The 21,301-nt window shown below is 39.1% G+C and overlaps 1 protein-coding gene across 3 annotated transcripts in view; it reads left to right on the forward strand.

The window, feature by feature from the left end:
- PPP4R1 (protein phosphatase 4 regulatory subunit 1) overlaps positions 1-21,301 on the forward strand; it is a 63,095-nt gene that overhangs the window by 33,468 nt on the left and 8,326 nt on the right. For 2 of the 3 annotated variants that reach the window (XM_066561608.1, XM_066561617.1), the window contains exons 5-13: positions 593-735; positions 2,086-2,232; positions 3,806-3,913; positions 4,694-4,759; positions 6,858-7,016; positions 8,234-8,364; positions 9,466-9,989; positions 15,093-15,161; positions 17,197-17,372. In XM_066561608.1, the coding sequence (XP_066417705.1) occupies positions 593-735; positions 2,086-2,232; positions 3,806-3,913; positions 4,694-4,759; positions 6,858-7,016; positions 8,234-8,364; positions 9,466-9,989; positions 15,093-15,161; positions 17,197-17,372 (1,523 nt within the window). The remainder of the gene's footprint in view (positions 1-592; positions 736-2,085; positions 2,233-3,805; positions 3,914-4,693; positions 4,760-6,857; positions 7,017-8,233; positions 8,365-9,465; positions 9,990-15,092; positions 15,162-17,196; positions 17,373-21,301) is intronic. The other variant, XM_066561624.1, reaches the window with a different exon arrangement.

Below are 21,301 nucleotides of genomic sequence, written 5' to 3' on the forward strand. Positions count from 1 at the left end.
AGGCCTCAGGAACAAAATGTAAGCAATGATCTGCTGCTGTGGAATGCAACAGGTGGATCTGTGATTGGCCCATGTTGGTTGTTTCTAATCAATGGCCAATCACAGTCCAGCTGTCCAGACTGTCTTGGTCAGTCACAAGCCTTTGTTATTCCTTCTTTTTCTATTCTTAGCTGGCCTTCTGATGAAATCCTTTCTTCTATTATTTTAGTATAGTTTTAATATAATATATATCATAAAATAATAAATCAAGCCTTCTGAAACATGAAGTCAACATTCTCATCTCTTCCTTCATCTTAAGACCCCTGTGAACACCATCACATTCTGATACTCATAATGTTTGGTGGCTGGCTGTCTTACACCTCTTCTTTACTGAGAATGTGAGATGTGACTTTTTAGTAGTTCAGCAGCAGAGAGTGTACTATCTGGTTTTGTAAAAAGATGTCAAAATGAAGCTTGACAAACACACTGACATGAACACTTGAGAGCATACTTTGTATGTAGAGTGCTGTAAGAAGCTTACTCTTGAAGGATCTGGGAGCATGCTTGTAAACATATTGGGCCATTTTTTTTGGTTTTGTTTTGACCCTTACAGAGCCAACAGTGCGGGCAGAACTGATGGAACAGGTGCCTCATATTGCTATGTTCTGTCAAGAAAACAGACCTTCAATCCCTTATGCTTTTTCCAAATACCTGCTACCAATTGTGGTGCGATACCTCGCCGACCAGAATAACCAGGTAAGTTTCTGGTAGGAGTAGTTTGCTAGCTGGTGAAATACTGTTGCGATGCCAAATTATTTAAATTTAGCATGGTAAAAGTGTGTTATATTTTGGGATATAAGGATTTGGAATGGACATGAAATACATGATACTATAAATTTATTTAAAGAAAATGTAATGACAGTTTTTTACATTTAATGTGATCTGTCCTGATTTGGGGCCTTTTATCTGATATTGTATTCATATGGATAAAATTAGTCATTTAGACAAGTTTACATAACTTAAATTGTGGCAAAAAAGGAATAGTAGTAATAAGAAACGGAGTCCTTTGTATAATTCAGTTTTTTAACATCATGATGTACCTTCATTACCAGTTATTTGTATATCAATCCAATAAACCTTTTGGACTGAGCTCATGTGGTTTGTTTCTCTGCATGTATAAGTTAGCTTGTCCAAAGCTTTCTTGAGGCTTCTCCAGTCATTTCAGACTAGACTAATGCTAGTTGAGACATTATTTCCAATATTTTAGGCCTCTTGAGTTGGTCACTTTTTTCCCTGCCCTTTTCAAAATATACAGAGTTAAAAATAACTACCCAAACCTATTTTTCTTAGTAGTTGTTTTGCTAATTCATGTGTAATAAAATAACTCTACTTTTGTTTGATGTTCTCCTGCTAGAAGATTCAGTAATTGTTTTCATTGTGTTAACCTCTGTTAAATAGTTCATTGGGCTGTGGATCTCTGAAACAAAAAGCTCAAAGGTGTTTCCAAAATTGCTGCATTGCAGTATGTGTAGTCTCTTGCTCTATGTAATGTTTTCTCTTCTGGTGAAATTACTCCTTTTGGAGGTAGGGGTTAGCAAGCTATGGCGTCAGTAATGGGTATCTTATTTTTGCACAATTTTTTTTCAAGTGGGACTAAGCAGAAATGTGTCTCAGAATTTAAAGGCATTGGAAATAAACACAGTTTCTCCTTGCCAGCCTATTTCTTGTTAATCTCAGAAAAAGAGGATTTGTTAAGTATTAGAAATTCGTTGCTCTCCATTAATTGTGCTGCTTTTTCTTTGCACATTTGCTTCAAATTTGCCATGACTGCTCTTTTCGACATTAAAACAAATTGTGTGTGAACCCAAGAAACACCTGCACATTGTCAATTAAAGCAGGTATCCACCTCCATACTTCCCAAAACACAGGACAGCAAACTTGAAGTGCTTGCAGAAGCACTTGTGGAGCACTTGTCCTGTCACTGTGTGCAGTTAGTACTGCTGTGTGTTGGTATATAGGTACAGCTTCCAAAATACAGCACGCAGGTATTTCAAAAAATAAAACTGTCTTGAAATTGTTGGTTCAGTTTTTGTCTTTTTGTGGCAGGTCAGAAAAACAAGCCAGGCAGCGTTGTTAGTGCTGTTGGAGCAAGAGCTCATCGAGAGATACGATGTGGAGACCAAAGTGTGCCCTGTGCTGATAGATCTGACAGCTCCAGACAGCAACGACGATGTGAAGACAGAAGCTGTGGCTGTAAGTAACAGCAGTGCCAAATCACACAGCCAAAAATTTGCCTGAATGCTTGATAGTGCAGTGGGGGTGGTGTGTTTCCAAGTGGCACAGCCATTACTAAAAAGAAAATGTTATATTCCCTCTCCATAACAAATCTGTAACTTCTTCTGTGCTGTGTCAGTGCTGTACACTCAGGTCAAGTTAAGATTTAAATTCAAAAACTTACATATACTATTTAAAAAAACCCCAGCTGGACAAGACAGTGCAGGGGATAATTTTATTGACTCCTAAAACATCTGCTGTGTTGTCTTTTTAGTTTTTTGAATGTTTGTCTGTTTATTTTATGGAAGTTTAAATTGCCTGTGTGGAAAATTTCCATCAGTTCAAAAGCTTTAATGCCTCAGTTCTGTTGCTCCTTGCTGTATGTGTGTTCTCTTTATTGATTTTGTGGTGTTTTATTGGACAAAGTAATAAGCATCTGAGTTGATTAACTCATGGTTGGTTGGTTGGTGGCCATTTTTTTGCATTAGACACAACCTTTGTAATTAAATTGTGTGTGTTGAATTAAAATAGTTAGTAGATGAGTTAATTTATAATGGAGAAATGGCAGATGTAGGCCCTTTTGTTTCCTTTTTTTATTGCAATTTATATTGCTGCTTTCTGCTGGGTGAACTTTTTTCTGTTCTTTTTGCTTGAGAGAGACCTCATTTAATATTTTACTTTCCTACAGTGGCTGGACTGATAAACAATAAAAAGTCTCTAGCACTGTTGGATTTGGCACCAAATTTCTAGTGCTTCTTGATGAAGCTTTCAACTACAAAAGGGAATAAAGTATAAACAGACTAGTTTTATCTGTCTTCATGTTTTTGAAGGTATTGAAACTTGACAGAAATTTCTGTACCTCATCAACCCCCTAGAGGTTAGAAAAGTCATCATTTTTTATTATAGGGGAATGAATGTAAATAGTTCTGCTGACATGGTGGGGAATAGTAAATGTAAAATTCTTTTTGCTTTTTAAAGCTTTTTTTTTAAGTTTCAGTACAAATTAGAATGAAAGAGCAGTTAGAGAAAAGACGGGTCTTTTTTGGTGTGATACATTTCTTTGGGAATTTTATGTTTGGGAGTTGCATGTATGCAGTGTGGTGTTGTAATTAATTTTAAACCATACAGGACTCAGAAGTCTCTTAAGCATATTAATTGTCAAGAATTTTCTGTTAATTATACATATGTACATTTTGTATTGAAATAGTAAAAGAATCATGTACTTTTTTTTAAGATCTGTTGGGTAACAGGAGAATAATTTCTAAGAGTCTAATTATCTTTGTTAGCTGGGAATTTGATTCAGTTTATTGGAAGATCAATGTCATCTTCTACACCTGTGTCATGTCATGACAAGTAAATGGGAAACACAGTTCTTTGCAAAAGTGGCCAAACCTTTTCAATTCAAATGGCATTTTGTTTTCACTATTTTTTCACAGTTTTCAGTAAAATTATGTTCATCAGGATAGAGAGTAGATGTAAAAAGCCTCTGCTCAGCTGACACAGAATGGTGTGTTATGCAAGCATCTCTGATTAATGTCTGTCTTGTCATTAGATTATGTGCAAAATGGCCTCCATGGTTGGAAAGGACATCACAGAAAGACTTGTGCTTCCCAGGTTCTGCGAGATGTGCTGTGACTGCAGGATGTTTCATGTTCGTAAGGTATGAATTATGAGCATCTGGTCTGGATTATCTGTGAAAAAATGCGTCATGTGCTTGGAACTTGCATGTGACTAAGAAACTTCCCTGGTAGATCTCATTTGTGACACGTGTTAAGTGAAAGCTGTTTTTGTATCTCACATTTCCACAAATTTTAGTATTTGACACTGAGGTTTTTTTCCAGAATCACTACCCTTATTACTAGAAACAAAGAAAGAATCTGCTTGTCCTTATGCTATAGATAGCTGCAGTGTGATTGGGCATTTGTCCTTATGGTTGTGTTGGGAGCCAGGAAAACATGAACCAACTGTGGCTGATACAGCGTCAGCCACCTGAGCTCATATCTCTGTGCACAGATGGAATTCAAGATGCTCATCTTCATCAAAGATGAAGTAAACCAGTATTCCATCATGATGTTTAGGTGTGGAGTTATAAGCTATCCAGTGGCAGTGTTTGCTCATCCTGCCACTGGATAGCTTATTTCCCTTGATAGCTGCATGTGTTCTTTAATTTGACAGCACCTCAAATACATTTTATCCTCTTTTATTTTCATTTAAGTTCTGGGGTTCTTTTGTGATTAAAAAAGACTGACTAATTTTTAAGAAAATAAAATTATTTATTTTTTAAAAAGCATGGAAAATGATGGAATGGGAAAGTAGCTCATAATGAGTTTGCAACAAAACATATTTTTCTGATTTTAGAAGTTGTTTATTTTTTTCGCCTTGGATTTTGCTGTATTAAAACAATCGTCTGAGTATTTAATTCTTGCATTCTGTCTGCAAGGTATGTGCAGCCAATTTTGGAGATATCTGCAGTGTGGTTGGACAGCAAGCCACTGAAGAAATGCTGGTAAGCCATTTCTTAAAGGGTTTTTCTTCTTAATACAGCTCAGGAGTGGAGCCAGACAAGCTACTGAAGAAGAGCAGTTCATGAGAGATTGCAGACACAGGGGAGTGTGGCAGGGGGATAAAGTACTGAGAGTGCTGAGGCTTATGTGTTGATATTATCTCTTCAAGTCAGTTTTCCTGCCTCAAACAGCCTCCTGGAAAGGAGGGAAAGAGAAAGTAAAGTAAAGGAAATAAGTGAATCTCAGAAATAACAAATGAAATAAAGGGAAGAGAGAGAAATTCAAAATGGAAGAGCAGGGAACTGGATAGAGTGGTGAGAATAGGATCCTTAACTGTGCACGCTTTCCCATGGTGGGTCTGGGGAGCTAGTGGATGTTGATAGATTTGGAGATGTGACAAGGCTAGGGAGGAGAAATCATCTTGGCAGGCTCTGGGATCCCTCTTCAAGCATTCTCCTCTTGGGAATGTGGACAGTGAGCTTGTGGAGGGCCAGCAGAGGCTGATGAATCAGTGCCCTGAATTAGCGAGGGACTTAGATGGACAGAGTGTAAATGCAGGCATGACTTCTGCCAAAGGCTCTGCAACTTTTTGCAGTTGTGGTGTTGGGACAGGTAGGCCTATTGTGGCTCTCGGGCCATTTCTTATACCCTTAAAGCATTTGCTGCATTTTTCTCTAGCTATTGAGCGATTCAAGTCATTTGGTAGTGAAGTTTAGTTGTGTGGATTTGCATCCCATATGCTTCCTGATTTGGGATGTAAATTGATTTCTCTCACACAACTGCCTTTTTAGTGATTAGCGTAATGAATTTGGATTAAAACTTTGTAGAGGGTGCACTTAAACTACTATGCAATAAAAAGTGATGATTATTTCATTTGAAAGCAGTAATGTGTGGCAGGACAGCTGGGGTTCTCTTTCTATAACAGAAAATGCCATTTTCTACTCTTCTTGGATTATTATTAGAAAAAAGGAGGGATGTGAAAAGCTGAATGATAAAACTTCATTTTCTAATCTAAAAGCTTTTTTAAATTAGAGGCAAAGTCCAGGATACTTGGCTGCAGAGAGCAGAGACAGCTGAACATGAATAAATGTGAACAAGGCTGTAGCAACAGCCATTGGATTGGTCATATTTTGTCACTGTGCCTGTTGCAAAGCCAAGGCAGCTGTGCCTCACCTGCACTCTGTCCACCCTTACCATTACTGTGTCCAAAAAGCCCAAGCACCTGAGCACCTTCAAAATGCTTCAGTTATATTAGTAAAAGCACTGCTCTGTTCAAACATGTTTTCTCTTGAGCAAATGCAGTCTTTCTCTCATTCCCCTGTTCTTCTTTGCAGTTGCATTGTAGGATAGATGGTGGCAGAGGTTGATAAATCTAACAATGACAAGTGTAGGTAGAAAATGAAGTTTTTTCTTCCTGAAGATGCTGTTTAGTATTTCAGTAAGAATCTTACAAAAAATCTGAAGTGATCTCTGATAGGTAAAATGTTAATCATAGAATCAAAAAATGTCAAGGTTTGGAAGGGACCTTAAAGATCATCTAGTTCCAACCTCCCCTGTTATGGGCAGGGATGCTTTCCACTAGATCAGGTTATTCAAGAGCTTACCCACCTGGCCTTGAACACTTCCAGGCTTGGGGCATCCACAATCTACCTGGCAGTGTGTTCCAGTGCCTTACCACCCTTGCAGTAAAGAATTGCTTCCTAATAATGCACCAGTATTATTTTTCTTGTGCCTGCTTTAAAAGAATGGTGTAGACATGAGGTCTTGTCTTTTGATACGTTTGTTGGTCTTGGGGGTGTTTTAGAAGTTGGGCTTTTTGGGGACTTTCTGGGGGTATACATCAGGTTTAAGAGTTAGTACTTCCTTGCAATTCTTCAGAGAGGTGAATTTTCCTTATCTGTTTCAATAAGTAATAGGAAAGCAGCAGATTAGAAGTGTAGTGCTACTGAATGTGTGTTCTTTGTCTTGCAAATGTTAAACTGTGCATCTGAGTATGAAGGTGGACAACCAGGTGAAGAAAATGAATGTGAAAAGAGAACTTGTTTTGAAACAAATGCTGCTTATTAAGACTTGCAAACTCACTTACTGTATTCCTAACAGCTGCCAAGGTTTTTCCAGCTCTGCTCTGATAATGTGTGGGGAGTTAGGAAAGCCTGTGCTGAGTGCTTCATGGCAGTTTCTTGTGCAACATCACAGGAAGTCCGGAGGACAAAATTGTCAACCCTTTTTATTAATTTGATTAGTGATCCTTCCCGATGGGTAAGAATTGCTTTTTATTTTTTTAATAGCTGTTGTATTTGAAGGATTTTACTGCAGTACTCTATGTAGAACTTCTCATGGGTGTGGGTAATCTAACTTATTCCATGCACCTCAGGCAAAATTGTTCTTAAACTGGTTAGTTCATTGATGGGTGTAGAGACTTCCTCACATTTTTACAGCAGCATGTAAGAAAAACTCTGTCAGTGGAGTAGCTTTTTTTAGCTACAGAATTGCCTGTGATTAATATTGCTGAGAATCATTAACAAAACTGGAAAATAAATTATGATAGACTTGTTCTTCTTCAGGTTCCCTACCACCATGTTGTTTTTTGAGGGAGGGCGTGGTGGAGTTTGTGGTTGGTTTGGAGGTTGATTAGTTTTGGCTTTTGTGGGTATTTTGGATGTTAGCGGTGGGGAGTGTCTTATTAATTAAATTTTTATTGTTTCTTAGGTGGTGGGTTTTTGTTTGCAGTTTTTTTTAGGGGGGTTGGGTGGGATTTTTTTGTTGTTTCTGGGGGGATAGGTTGGTTTTTTGTTTGGGGTTTTTTATTATTTGCCATATTGAAGATTTAGTTTTAAACCTTAAGTTTGTTGCTAAGCAGACAACTTCCAAGAGCAAAGGATCATCTGCACAGAAGCATGACCTCATGGATCTTAGACAGTCATGGAAGTTGTAGCCCAGCAGAACTAATCAAATAACAAAAATTGAGATAGAGAATTGTTGAGAAGAGGAGAATAAACAGTAGGAGAAAGGAGGAGCAAATGCACGGCATAGCCAGATAGGAAAGGGAAAGAAATGTAATGCTTATCAGTCAAATTTCTGAAAGTGAAATGTCTGTTTCCTGTACATGATGGTTTTTTTTCCTTTCAAGTTGTTAAAATTCTGAGCTGATCTCTCAAATTTACCTGCTTCTATTATCTAAACAGATTCTTCCTCCTTTGGTTGTGGGGAATAAGCCTGTCAGTTTGGTAGCCTGTGATTTAACTGGTTTCACCGTGCTTTTTCATTTTTCTTAACATTTTTTTTAAACTTGGACTCTGTATACATCTGGCTGATTCTTTCCAGACAAGAGCCTCTGCTCTTGATTTCCTTAGTAGGCTTACAACCCTTTCAATTCCTAGTAGCAGGCATTTTATGTTTTCTAGGACAGCAAGATTTATATATAATATATATATATATACATTTATATGTATAATTTTGTTTTTTCACCCTTCTAGGTTCGCCAAGCAGCTTTTCAGTCTCTGGGGCCTTTCATATCAACTTTTGCTAATCCATCCAGCAGTGGCCAGTACTTTAAAGAAGAAGATGGTAAAAACCCAGAAGATTGTGATTCTGCGCAGGAGAACAGGTAAATTTGCTAAATCTACAAATTAATTTTGCCTCCTTGTTCTTCTTCTCCATGAGCTGTTAGAAAAACTAACTTTCCTGGATAAATTGAATATTTAGTAAATGGAAAGATCTGGATCTTCTCACCTCCATAGACCAGAATTAGGAGAGATGACTGACTTGATAGACAAGGGAGAGCAGTGTGTACTGTGTACCTGGGTGTTTTTTTTGGCATGGTCTCCTGTAAGATCCTTCTGGAGAAGCTGCTGAAGTTGGGTTGGATGAGAAGATAGTGAGGTGGGCTAAAGGCCCTGGCTGGGCCCAGGGGCACTGGTCAGCAGCACAGTGAAACGGTCACTGACCGTGTGTCAAGAGGGGTCAGCACTGATTGAGTCCAGTTCTGTTTAACATCCTCTTTAGTGATCTGAGTGGTGGAGCAGGGTGTGGCCTCAGCAGCTCTGCTGATGGCACAAAGCCGGCAGGAGTGGCTGCTTCACCCACAGGGTCGTGCTGCCATCCAGAGGGAGACATGGAGAGGCACACTGGAGAGGGGGCAGTGGAGGGCCACAAAATTGACAGATTGTTGCATCTCTCCTGGAGAGAGTCTGAGAGAGACGGGACTTCAGCCTGAGAAGAGAGGGCTCACTGGGGGGGTCTTACCAATGTTCATAAACACATGAGGAGAGAGTGAAAAGAGAATGAAGCTGGACTCTTTTCAGTGATGCTCAGTGACACAACCAGAGTCAATGGCCACAGCCCCAAACACAGGAGGTCCCCTCTGAACATCAAAACCTACTTTTTTTACTGTGAGGATGACTAAGCACTGGCAAAGGTTGTCCATGAAGGCTGTGGAGTATCCATCCTCTGAAGTACTCAAAACCTGTCTGGACACAAATCCTAGGCAAGTGGTTCTGGTTGTCCCTACTTGAACAAGGAGGTTTGCCCAGGTGGCTTCTAGAGGTCCTTTCCAACCTTGACCCTTCTATGATTCTATGACTTCTGTTTTGTTACAGCATAAATAAATTTACTTTGACAAATAACAAGTTGATAGCATGTGTGTGAATTTTCAAGAGCATAACAAGTGCATTTTGGTTTTTTAATGTCCATTTTCTTTGGCATTCAGCAGTGAGCAAGTCAGGACCACAGAAGATGGCACAACAGATGAAGAGCACAACAGGACAGAGGATCTGTCTTCACATTGTGATGATAGTGATGATTTTGCAACAAAACTTGAAAATGTCATAGAAGATCAGAATACAGTGTCAAATAACTCCAAGAGGGAAAGTGATTTCCAGACTGAATCATCCTTCCATTGCACTTTGCCTTCAGAATCTTGTGGGGAAATGGCGGATGAGAATGAGCAAAGTTCTCATTGCTGCACAGCAGCTGTGCAGGAGGCTGGGCTGAATTCACAGGAAACCTCTCTTTCAGAGCAGGAATTATACAATTCTTTCCATTTCTGGAGGACTCCACTTCCTGAAATAGATATTGACTTTGAGCTTCAGCAGAGTTGTGATATAAAACTCGATAGAGAAATTCAGGAACTCACTATGCCAGTGTCTCCAAGCATTCCTATGGCAACAAGGAAAGAATTAGAAGAAATGATAGAAAATTTGGAACCCCATATAGACGATCCAGATGTTAAAGGTATGGTAAAGATACTGAAGCATTTTTAATGTTTGGAGATATGTATATGTTGCTTCAGCAGTTTGTGCTTTAACCTCTTAGTTATTTTAAAAGTCAGAAGTACTGTTTTCTCCTGGTCCTCAAAGAGATTGAGGAAAATTGATAGTCAATTAAAAGGGAATTTGCATTTGTGTAAAGATGTTTAAAAGGAGTATAATTCCTTTTATAAACTGAATGCATGTGCAGTTAGGCAGTATAAAGTTCTGTCTGCCTGTTTTGACATTATAATCAAATAGATGGTTCAAAGGCATAAGCTGTTGATAAGCAAGTTTATTCCTAATTAGCATACATGCAAAATAAGGCAGATTAAGAGGGTTTTATTTTTTTAATTATCAGTGTGAATTATGGTTTTCTTTTTACTCATTATCCCTTTGATTTTGGATGAAATAGTCTCCATTTTTTTCTGCAAAGGCTTTATTTATTGCAGTCACATGTTTACAGCTTTAATGCAACAAGTTTGTCAGATCAGGCTGATAATTGATCCAAGCTGAGTTCTTGAAGTGAACACACATTCTCCATTTTAAAAGCTCTTGAAGAATGGAGAAGAGTTTCATAAGTGTGATGAGGTGGTGGAGCAGCACTTCAGAGACACCTCCTCAGCTAAAAGGACTTGGCTCTTCTACACATACTTACTGGAAATAGGTTTTTCTTGGTATTCATATGCTGAATAAATTCTAAGACACATTGGCTTGAGTGTCACAGTCAGAAAGTCTGGAGGGACCACTAAGGAGGAAGCCATGTTATTTTGGAGCTGAAGAATCTCTAGGGGGGAAGCATGCCTCTATACCAGAAGAAGTAGGAGGAAAAGGGGCAAGTTGGGGGAAAATATTTTAGAATAAGCTGATACTGCTTTCAACTTCATTTTACTGTTGGTAGGTTGATATGCTAATAACTTTTCTTAAATCCATTTTGTACTTTTATCTAATCACTTGTGAAGTCAGCAGATAAAACTTTGCTTTAGGAGTGCTTTGGGCACTAAGGAAAGAGGTAAGAAAAAAATTTCACCCTTGCTAATGACTTCAGTCTTCATATAACCCATCTCTGAAGCCAGCTGCAGAAGCTTGCACTGCTGCTCAGGTTTACTTTGTAAAGCTGTTCTGTCTATAGTTAGAGAACATACCTTAATGCATAAATTACAGTGGTTTATGTAAGCATGTAGTTGTACATCCAGAATTGTTCTGTGTTACGAGTTTGTTTATCATGTGTGTTCATGTCTTGTTTCAGAGCAGGTTTTTGGAATTCTTTTTGTTTGTTTGTAGGTCTCTTGACTGGGTGTCAGGAGATTTTTTGTGGAGTTGTTGACCAACATTTGCGCATTTAAGTAGAAGAAAACTGTTCCTAGGTTGTCAACACCATGGGTTCCCCCACTCTGACTTGGTCAAGGCTGTGTAGTGAAGCCCCATAAAACATTCCTCCTAAATTTTCTACTCTTTTTCCTCCTGCCCGTGCTCTTGTTATTCAGTCTAAGTGCTCAAGAAGCTGGAATTTAACAACATGCCTGTTTCAATTTAGTAATATTGCAGTTTTAATTTTGCACCAAGTGCAAGTAGTATTAATTTTGCATGCTTGTCTGAAACGCTGTGGCACACATAGAAGTGGTTGATATCCAGACTTTAGTCTGAGTAGCTGATTTAATACCTGTGTTTTGAATCTTATGCTTCCTAAATTGTGACAAAAGGTAGGCTTGCTCTGGGGGTAATCCAGAAGATCAGAGCCCTGTCTTTGCTCATGGCAATATAATCTAAAAATGTTGTTGCAAACTGATGGTATTAATATTCAATCAAAAGCTTATCTTTAATCTGTTTTCATGGAAATTTTATGAAACTACCTAATTTCACAGATAATTTTGTCTCCAGTATACATGGCTTACAAATGTATGCCAAACAGCCCTGATCCCAAATGGTCCATAGGGCCTTACCCTGCCTGCACTTCCCCTCTCTGCAAAGCTGGCCATTATGTTTTTGAGTCTTGTACTGTGAGTAGGCTTTGCTTTGACAGCAATCACTGAGCAAGCTAGGAGGGTTTTTTTCCTCTCTTTATTTCTTTTTAAATCCCTGTGATCTTTTTCTTGCACTTATTTTCTTCATTGGCTTGCTGTCACCTAAGTCCTGGACTCCTGCTTCCATGCTGTGCTCCTGTCTTTATTGCTGCATTCCCAGCCAAGGGATGGGAGTAGAAGATGCTGTGTTCTCTGTGGTGGGTAAGTGGAGGCCTGCCATACTGGAGAGCTTCCATGGGTACACATCTTCTGGCTTCTGTAGCAAATTGGCCAAGGATCCTGAAGGCATGACAAGATGAAGTGATGAGGTGTGGTTTGGGAATGAGACTGCAGTGTATGATGTTTTGCGTGTGTCAGTAAGATAAAGTTGTTCAGATGACCTTGTCTCTGGCTGTACCTTGCCTCTCTACGCTTGACTGTGCAAATTCAGCAGCCTTCTTTTGACATGGGTTTTTGGTTGTTTCTTTTTTCTTTTTTTTTTTCTTTTTTTTTCCTTTTTTTTAATGTTTTAGAAATTTATGAGAAGAAGAAAATTAGTTCCTGTTGTGTGGAATCATAATGGCACAGGATTTTTGCAGTTTCTTAAGATCACACTGAATTTTTATTACTTGACACTGCAGCATATATAGTGATGGTAATAAGGTGCTGTTCTTCACTGGTCAGTCAGAGGAGGTTGATGATTTCTATTCTGCTAGTTGGTTTCAGAGCCCGTCCCTGACAGCTGAGACAGATGTGGAGATTTGGTGCTGAAGTTCAACCAGCAATTATTCTTTCTGAGTCAGAAAAATATGGTTTTGTTGGGGTTTTCTTAGTGTTTTTTTTTTGTTGTTGTTCCTTCCTCCCATCACCCTCTGCTTTGCACTGGATGTTCATCCCTAGCAGCTGTTATATGTATTCCCCCTCCTATTTCCTTTGTTATTTTCATTTCCTTTCTGGGTTTGGCATTCCTCTGCTTCACATGTCTCACTTCACCCTTGTGGGTTGTATGAGTTGCTTCTCCCCTCACCGGCTTGCATCATTGTAGCAGAAATACTGAGAAAGAATAACTCAGTTCTTACCTGAGGAGTACCTGAGTGTACCATGCCAATGGGAAAAGTCAAAGGAAAGGCATCACCAGGTTGCGTAGCCCAGAGCATGGCATGTTCAGTGCATATCCCCATCTTCCAGATGCCTTGGATGCCAAACACTAAGGGGTTGCTGTTTACATACACACTGGTCATGGTTGTGTGGTTTGGGTTTGGTGTTTTGTGTTGGGGTTTTTTTTTTTGGGTAGGGGGGGTGGGTAGTATTGGTTTGTTTGGGGTTTTCTCAGTGCACTTCAATAGAGCAGTTTCTGTTTCAAGCCTTAGATCTTTGCTTCAAGGTGTGGAGACTGATGAGATCTCCAGCAAAACCAGTTTTTTAACGGTCGTCAGTAACCAGTATAGAATAATTTTTTTCCCTAATCTTGTTCTCAAAAAAGGATAAACTGCTTCACCTGAATCTCACTCTTTACCTTGGGGTTTTCCTTCCATAACTAGCTTATTGCAAAGTGATAAATCTGAGCAATAGGTGGTTGAGCATTCAGCAACTGAGATAAAGAGAGAGCCTGTCTTCTCACAGGCAAACTGCTGGCTACCAGAGCTACACAGGCTGTGCAAAGTTAAGCACTGCTATTGTAATCCCTCTTGAAAGGACCTTTCCAATCCACTGGCCAGACATCTGGAAGGTCTCAGGCTGGGAGATGGGAACCTGCATGTTCCTGTGAAGTAAGCCAGCTTTTTAAAAATCATCACAGGGTCTTCTTTCAGGTCACGTTTTTCCAGTTCCCCTGAGGCTGCTGCTGTCTTCACTTCCTTCAGAGATTGCTTTTCTTTCCTCAGATGTTTTTATTTCTTTATTTTTCTTTCCACAGACTTTTTATTCAACTGCCTTTATCTTATGATCTGTATAGAAGGGGCTAAATCGTGTAATGTCAGCTTTTCTTAATATTATTTGGGGGAATAGAGGAAGCCTGACTTGTAGGCTACTGAGGCTGACTGTAGCCTAAGCCACTTAGTTACAAGCTGCTTTGCCAAAAGGAGACCTAATATGGACAAACCAGCCCAAATGTGGGGTCAATTGATCCCATTCCCTTATAAGAACTATAAGTTAGGTTACAGGCACTGCCTGCAATAAAAGTCTAAAACATGTTGTTGATGGAACAGGTGAGGAGTAAGTGGAGAAGAAACTGTTCTTATGTTTCAGTTACTTCATCTCTGTACCCATTGCTGCCCATAGCTTTTGCATCTGAGTACAAAGTAAGGGTAGGGAAGGCAGATCCTTTAGAAAAAAGAAAGAAAGTAAAAAGAAGAAAAAAATAAATGAAACATCAATGTATTCTAGTGAAACATCAGGAGAAACAGAAAACAACAATAAGGTTTATTGAAAGGACAGAAACTCCTGAAAACAAGGAAATTCAGTAAGACCAGATAAAATATGATTTAGAATTTATAGATTGTACCAGTTATTTTAAGATGCAGGTACAGTAGCCAAGACTAAATTCCTCTTTTCTTTTTTTAAATACATCTCACCTGAATGAAAGTTAAAGAAAGAGTTAATTAATGGTCTAAGATCCAGTGAACATTGACTTTATCTGAGCCATGCAGTTACCTAAGTTCTGTGCTATGTGCAAAACTGACCTTTACACTCCAATTTTTACTGACAGTAGTTGTGAAAGCTGGTTAGCCAGAGATTCCCTTCTTGAAGCATTTCTCTGTCATTCACAAAAGGGGAGCTTTATCCTTTACTTGAATTTGAAATGATTTTCTGGAAACCATTGCCTGCCTCATGTCAGGAGGGAATCTCTTCATGAGAGATGAGGAGCAGCAGCAATGCTTGACTCTTCTTTTAGCGAGGACCTTAAATATTTATGGACTTTCAGTGAATGGCAGCACTGAAGTCACAGATAAGCACTGAAAGAAAGCACTTGCCAGTCAATGAAATCCTTGGGAGTTTGGCTTCTCCTGTCCTTCACCCCCACACCTTGAGATTGTAGAATTGACAAGAAGCTGAGGAAATGCACATTTTTGTCATATTTCTTCTAGGGCAGGCAGAGGAAATCAGGACAGGTGTTGTCTCCATCCTGTTAAAGCCCCTAAGCAAGGGCAGTCCAGGTATGCAGGCTGAGAGTGGGGCATGGGTGGGGAATATATCTTGGAAAATTCTCAATACCTGCTGTAGATACTTTTATTGCTATAAGTAATCTTTGTTAGCTCTGAAATATACAGAAAATACATATACAGTATTGAAGCAGTATGTGTTTACCTAGTTGGGGTAAGCTTTCTTCACTTTTCAGTGAAGGTGAGAGCACATTTTTCATGAAGTTGTCCTTCATGAAAGACGTCTTCAAGAAAAATGTCTCAATGTGCAGCAGAATATAATTATTTTCCATTTTCTTGTTTGATTTCTCTAAATTAAAATAGTTTGGAAATAAGCCAGGCATTTCTTGCCCTAGCATAGCCACTTATTTTCCCTGGTATTGGGGGATGATTTATTTAACATTTAAGTTTTGGGAAAATTTATTAACCTTGATCTTTTTTATTCTCATGGGTCTTAGAGTACACAAGTTTATTGTCAGTGAAGTAATACTTGTAGAGTAAGGTTGCAGCAGTCTTATTAATATTAGAAACAGTAAATTTCCTTATTTTTATATATTTATATGTAAATTATATATATTATTTAAACTATATTTTTCACATGTTTTATAGTGGAAGTATTAGTATTATGTTGGTTATACTTTAAGTTTTTAACAGTTTGTTTTTCCTGTTTCATGTTGAGGAATACAGTAATAAAGCAATAATATCTTTGGGTTATTTTTTCAGAAATTGAAGAGAGTTAGAGAGTTAGCATTGCATATTTTAAAAAAATGTCTTTATTCCTGCTCATGTGAACCCACAGTGTGTTTTCCAATTTTTGCTAGATTTTGCTAAGGCTTCTAATCTAAGATTTTGCTGAGTTAACAATTTTTGTTTCTTGTAACAGCTGTATATCTGTATATCTGTTTCTTCTATCTACAAATGAGTCCAACTTTCTTTATTTAGTACTTGTTAACAACCATATTGAAAATGCTGGAGGGAGTAATTCAGAATTCTGTAGTTTAGTATGGCAATGTGGGATTAAAAAGGAGCATATGGGTTGTCACGTAATTTCACAGTGAACATTTAAGAAACCATGGAAAAGACAAAATCTATGAGGAACAGATCTTCCGGATGGCTGGATAAATTTAATAAGTGAGGAGATAATTCCTCCCTGCCTTCTTGGAAAGAAGAGGAGGAGGAGAGTGGCAGGGTAGATTAATCTGCACTGAATTCTGTGTCACTTGCAACTGAGATTGCCCCTGATATCTGATCTCAGGTCAGGCTATAGCCAAGGAGCATTGCTCAACAAAGCTTTCTCTAACTGGCAGCAAACAGAGGGGTGGAAATCAGAGTAGCCTCAGAACTGCTGGATCTTTTCCAACAGAGTGGATAGCAGAGTATAAAGTGCTAATGCCTTTTTTAGATGAATAAGAGAACATCACACAGTGCAACCTTCTTATTTGTTTGGAGGATCCAAGAAGGCTGAAGTATTGGGTCTGGCATATTTCTATATAGATCTCCCTTTAGAGTTGCTATTAAAATGTAAGAATTTAATGAGCATATATAAAGGGAGAAACAACCCCTCAGAACTGAAATCCTTTGTGTATTACAAAACCTGTTCTCAATCTTTGTTTGAATTAGTTCGTCCCTCTGTCTCTTAGTCCCACCTCCCACAAATGGCCCAGTCTCTAAGTTAATATTTGTGGGCTATTCTGCCCCAAAAAAAACTATTTGCACCATTAATATTTACTAAAATTGTTAAAGAGCTGATGCTGCCATAACAGCAGTCTCTTATTCGTCTTGAGTTATGGGGTTTGTTTGTTTATTTCAGCTTTAGGGACAAATTTCACTGGACTATGGTTTGGTTGAGTACCCTAGAAAAAGAGTGAAGTCTTAATCTAGCACTTAATTCGTCCCTAGTTTGGGATTTAACAATAGGATATTAAGTTGGTGTACCTCTCCTGTAGTTCCTCCACCATCTTTCAGTTCTGTCTAAAAGTTGAATCTATGGACTTGCTAAAAGTTTTATTGCAGTTTAGTCTCTCATGTATTTGTCTTTCGTGTACTGCAGCACAAGTGGAGGTGTTGTCTGCTGCACTCAGAGCATCCAGTTTGCATCCTCAAGAAGAAACAATGGCCAGTGTTGGCAAGGGAACAGATTCACAGACTGAACTAACCATCAATGACCAACAGAGTTTTAAACCTATACTGGGTGATATTGTGCCTTTAATTGGTGACACTGTTGAGGTAAGAAGAGAGTTTTGTACTTTATTTTTTCCCATTAGGATTTTCAGGGCTCCAGTAACAGAGCTGTAATTTGCATTCATGGGATGATTGCAGCCAAATGCTTTCTACTTTTGGCTGGTGTGGCATTCCCTTTTGTTGGATGCTATTGAAGTGCTAGCTACTAAAATAAAATTACTTGTGTTGGGTGCCTTTGTTTTTGCCAATTCTGTGCTTGTCCATGTAAATTCTTTAAACTGTTTCTGTTAAAATCTGTTACAGAATTTCTGTTAAAATCTCTGTGACTGTTGCATTTGCAGATGTTTTAATGCTACCACATTTTATTAATGTGAAAGTGCCTTGCTTAAAATAGATTCCCTACTGATAATGAGTGAATCTTCTTCTCCAGTGCCCTTCCTTGAACCTGGAGAATGAGATACTTTGTTCTCATTCTCTTTGCTCCCTGTGAATTGGTTCATTATGGTTTACTGGTCTGCATCAGAGAAGTTCAGGACCTGCAACTGAGATGTTGTGTGGACTGCTGGAATATTCTAGCAATCAGTAACATCTTGAAGTTTTTTGCATTTACTTCTTCAGATCTTCTCCCTGTTTCCTGCCTGACTGTAGTTCTGGCATTTGATACTCTTTTCTGTTCTTTGCTGTGTCAGGCCAAACCTACTACATCACTTGCATGCCACAAGCTCAGGTGGTATTAAATGCTGTTGTGCTGCAGATAGCAATGGTTCCAAAATAGGCTCCATAAAACAAGAGCAAGTGATTTGTTGAATCACTCTACTGAAATTGTGTTTTCCAGATGAAATTTTGACAAGCATCTTTGAAATGTCTAGTAGTTAATACCAGTTCAGTATAAAATATTTTTGTCCTTCTTGAATTAGAGCAGTGTTTCTTGATGGCATTTAATTAACTTTTTCTCTAAGCTGTTGGACTACCATCTAGACCAAAAACATACAAGGAGTTCAGGAATGTGGCATTTACATGGTTACTGCTGATGATACACAATCATAATTTAACTCTACAAATGTGATTTGTTTCAAAAACACCAGACTGCCTCCAATTCCTTTATGTCAGGCTCAAAATGCTTTTTTTCTTATAGGATCTCTTCTTTCTAATGCTTACCTGAAACTACAGTGTACATTTATCCTCCATTCTTAAGAATTTTGGGGGGTGGTGAGGGTGGTGTTAGTGCAGAGAGACCTGTCCTGAGCTTTATGCTCTTGTGTGCAGAGTATAGTGCTGACAGAAAATTTGACAACCAGTCGCATCGCTGGTATATGTTGATTTTGCATGTTTCAGTTTTATGCTTCAAGAGGATGCTCCTAATCTGTCAGTTTCTTGTTTGTTACTGGCACTGAATCAAGTCCTCATTTTACAAGTGAGCAGATATTATAGAGGTGACCTAGAATTCTGGGAATCAAGCTGTGATCTGTTGAGCAAGTAGATTGTTGCCCCTAGCAGTGAAGAGACCACTGATTTTCACAGGTGGTTGTTGGGGTTTTTTAGTTTGGTCGGGGTTTTGTTGTGGTGGTGATTGTTTTCTTCTTGTTTTTTTCTTGAGATTTTTTTAAGTCTCAGCATAGCAGTGTGTCAGTAGGGTACCAGACTCTTGAGAGAAGTGAAGCTGTCCAGCATTTTATATTTGAATGCAGCCTGCACAGTTCTGCACATGCTCCAGTAAGCAAAACCACATTCTGCTTGTCCTTTGGCAGCTGTACTGGTTCATGAAGGAGTTAATGCTGCATGTTAAAGAGAGATTCTCTATTCAAATGAAAATAAATGATGTAATAGAGTGGACCAGTAAGATTTTTGGGACATGATGAAGCTTGTTTGTTGAGGGCAGCTGTTTATTTTTTCTCAGGAGGCACTGTGTTTTTATTTTCTTTAGGTTTTATGTTCTTTATAAGGTTTAATAAGGGGATGTGTATTGGAATCTGTTTTTATTTGGAGGTAGAGGGAGAAAGGAAACTGGGCTAAAACCTTCTCACTCCTGTCTGGCACAAGTACCTCTTTCTAATAAGAATAGGATGGATGCCAGGAGGAGATGGAGTCCTGACACTGGCCTCTTCTTTGTTTGGGCCAGCTCCTCTGTCAGGAAGCACCAGCACTGCCTGTCCTGGTGTGCAACCCGTGACACAGAGCAGAGGTCTTTGGAGCACAACCCCAGAGCTCTTGTAACACAGCCAAGGGAAGCTTAGCCTTAGAGATCTGTAAGAGAGATCATGGCAAAGATTTTGCATTTGGTACACAAGATGCTTTCAGGCTAAACCCTGCTGAATTTTCATGTCCTGGCTCTCTGCAATGCTCAGTTTGGTGTGTGCATGGAAGAAGATGGAACTTCATTTTCAGGGGTGGAGATACTGCATAACCTAAATACTGACTGATGGCTGTCCTGCTTCTCTACTGAAGCTCTTTCTCTCTGGAATGCATATCTGACTTTGAAAGTGGCTGAGTGAAAACATTCCCATCTGTGACACCCTCCATTATATTCAGTGTTTGACTTGGTTCAATCCATAAAGTATGATTTTTTAAGCTTGAGCTTTTGGAACTGAGCAGGGAATGTGAGATGGAGTCCTGTCACTTTTATTGGAACAGAATGATGACTAACCTCTGGTCCCATGCAAACTGGCACCTCATGGAAGCACTGTGGCTAGGGTGTACTGGCTGCCTCATAATTCCATGATGTGCAAGACATCAAAACTGATGACTGGCAATGCTGAAAATAATCTCTTTTTCAGGGGGGAAAAAAACCCAAACAAACAAAAGGCTAAAAAAGAGTGAAGGAGGAATTGACTGTCAAACTAAAAATCCTGCAGAGATAGTTTTCAGAGCCTCTGGAGGTTTTACAGTTGGAGCTGTGTGCTGCTGGACACATTTAGTTATGGAGTTGCTTGCAAATCTGTTCTTTCCTTGGGTCTTTAACACCTTCTTGCTGCTGCCTCTTAAGCCTGACAGGTGACATGGACTGCTGTGCCAGAGATATGCAATTGCCTCACAGCTCTGCCTGTTCTTTATCACCTGTAATTATACCTCAGCAGCTAAAATTGCAGCCCAGTGCTTAGATGAAAGCAGCTTGTGGAGAGGGAAAAAGCAACTGTCTGAACTCAAACCAAGGAAGACAGATTGTATCCTGGAGGCTTTTTTGGGGAAGAATTTTGTAGTTTGCTGGAAAATTCTTGTTGTCAAAATGATCTGAGCAGCTGGTGGAAGTAGGCATATTCTTGTTGCTTGTGTTGACCCTAGGAGCTCACCCTACAGCATTTGTGAATAGATAGATACCTTGGCTCAAATCTAGCAAAAATGCCTTTGTCCTGTTCCAGCACACAGCAGCCTGATGTACTTTTCAGATATTCATTGCATTCTGCTTGAAATTCATGGTTTGTTACACGAAGCCCATTGTATCTGGGGAACTGCACTTGTAAGGAAAGTGTCAGTGCTGCATCCCCTCTGCAGCACAGTTCATTACAGCCCATCACACCTCTGCCACTCCTCAAGGCCCAGATGTGTAGCCAAGGTGCTAAAATGATCGCTGAAAATTATTTTAATAGGACTGCTGAGAGAAGCTACGACTCTTGTCAGCAGCTGTGGCCAAGTAGTAGGACTCAGTTTTATAAGGTGAAGCTTATCCAGAGAAAGTTAAAGAATAATCACCTCCAGGAAGGGTGCAACAGCATAAGTCTCATCAGGTTCTACTCTTCAGTGTGAGGGTGGCTTTGTTTTGACCATTTTCTAGCACAAATCCAAAGAAACAAATCCATCAAAATCAGCTATGGGTGTTTTCTTACTTTCCATTCAGGGGAGAAGCAATGGGACTCATATGTTAGTTATATTTTCCTTAATGCAGTCTCAAAAGTACTCCTCTCCTGTTATTTTCATTCCATAAGAACCAAAATGGAGCTGAGTAAGAGGCGCTTCTCTTTGAAATTAAAAGTGGATTT

The sequence above is a fragment of the Molothrus aeneus genome, chromosome 1, assembly GCF_037042795.1.
Source record: "Molothrus aeneus isolate 106 chromosome 1, BPBGC_Maene_1.0, whole genome shotgun sequence".
Taxonomy (NCBI): domain Eukaryota; kingdom Metazoa; phylum Chordata; class Aves; order Passeriformes; family Icteridae; genus Molothrus; species Molothrus aeneus.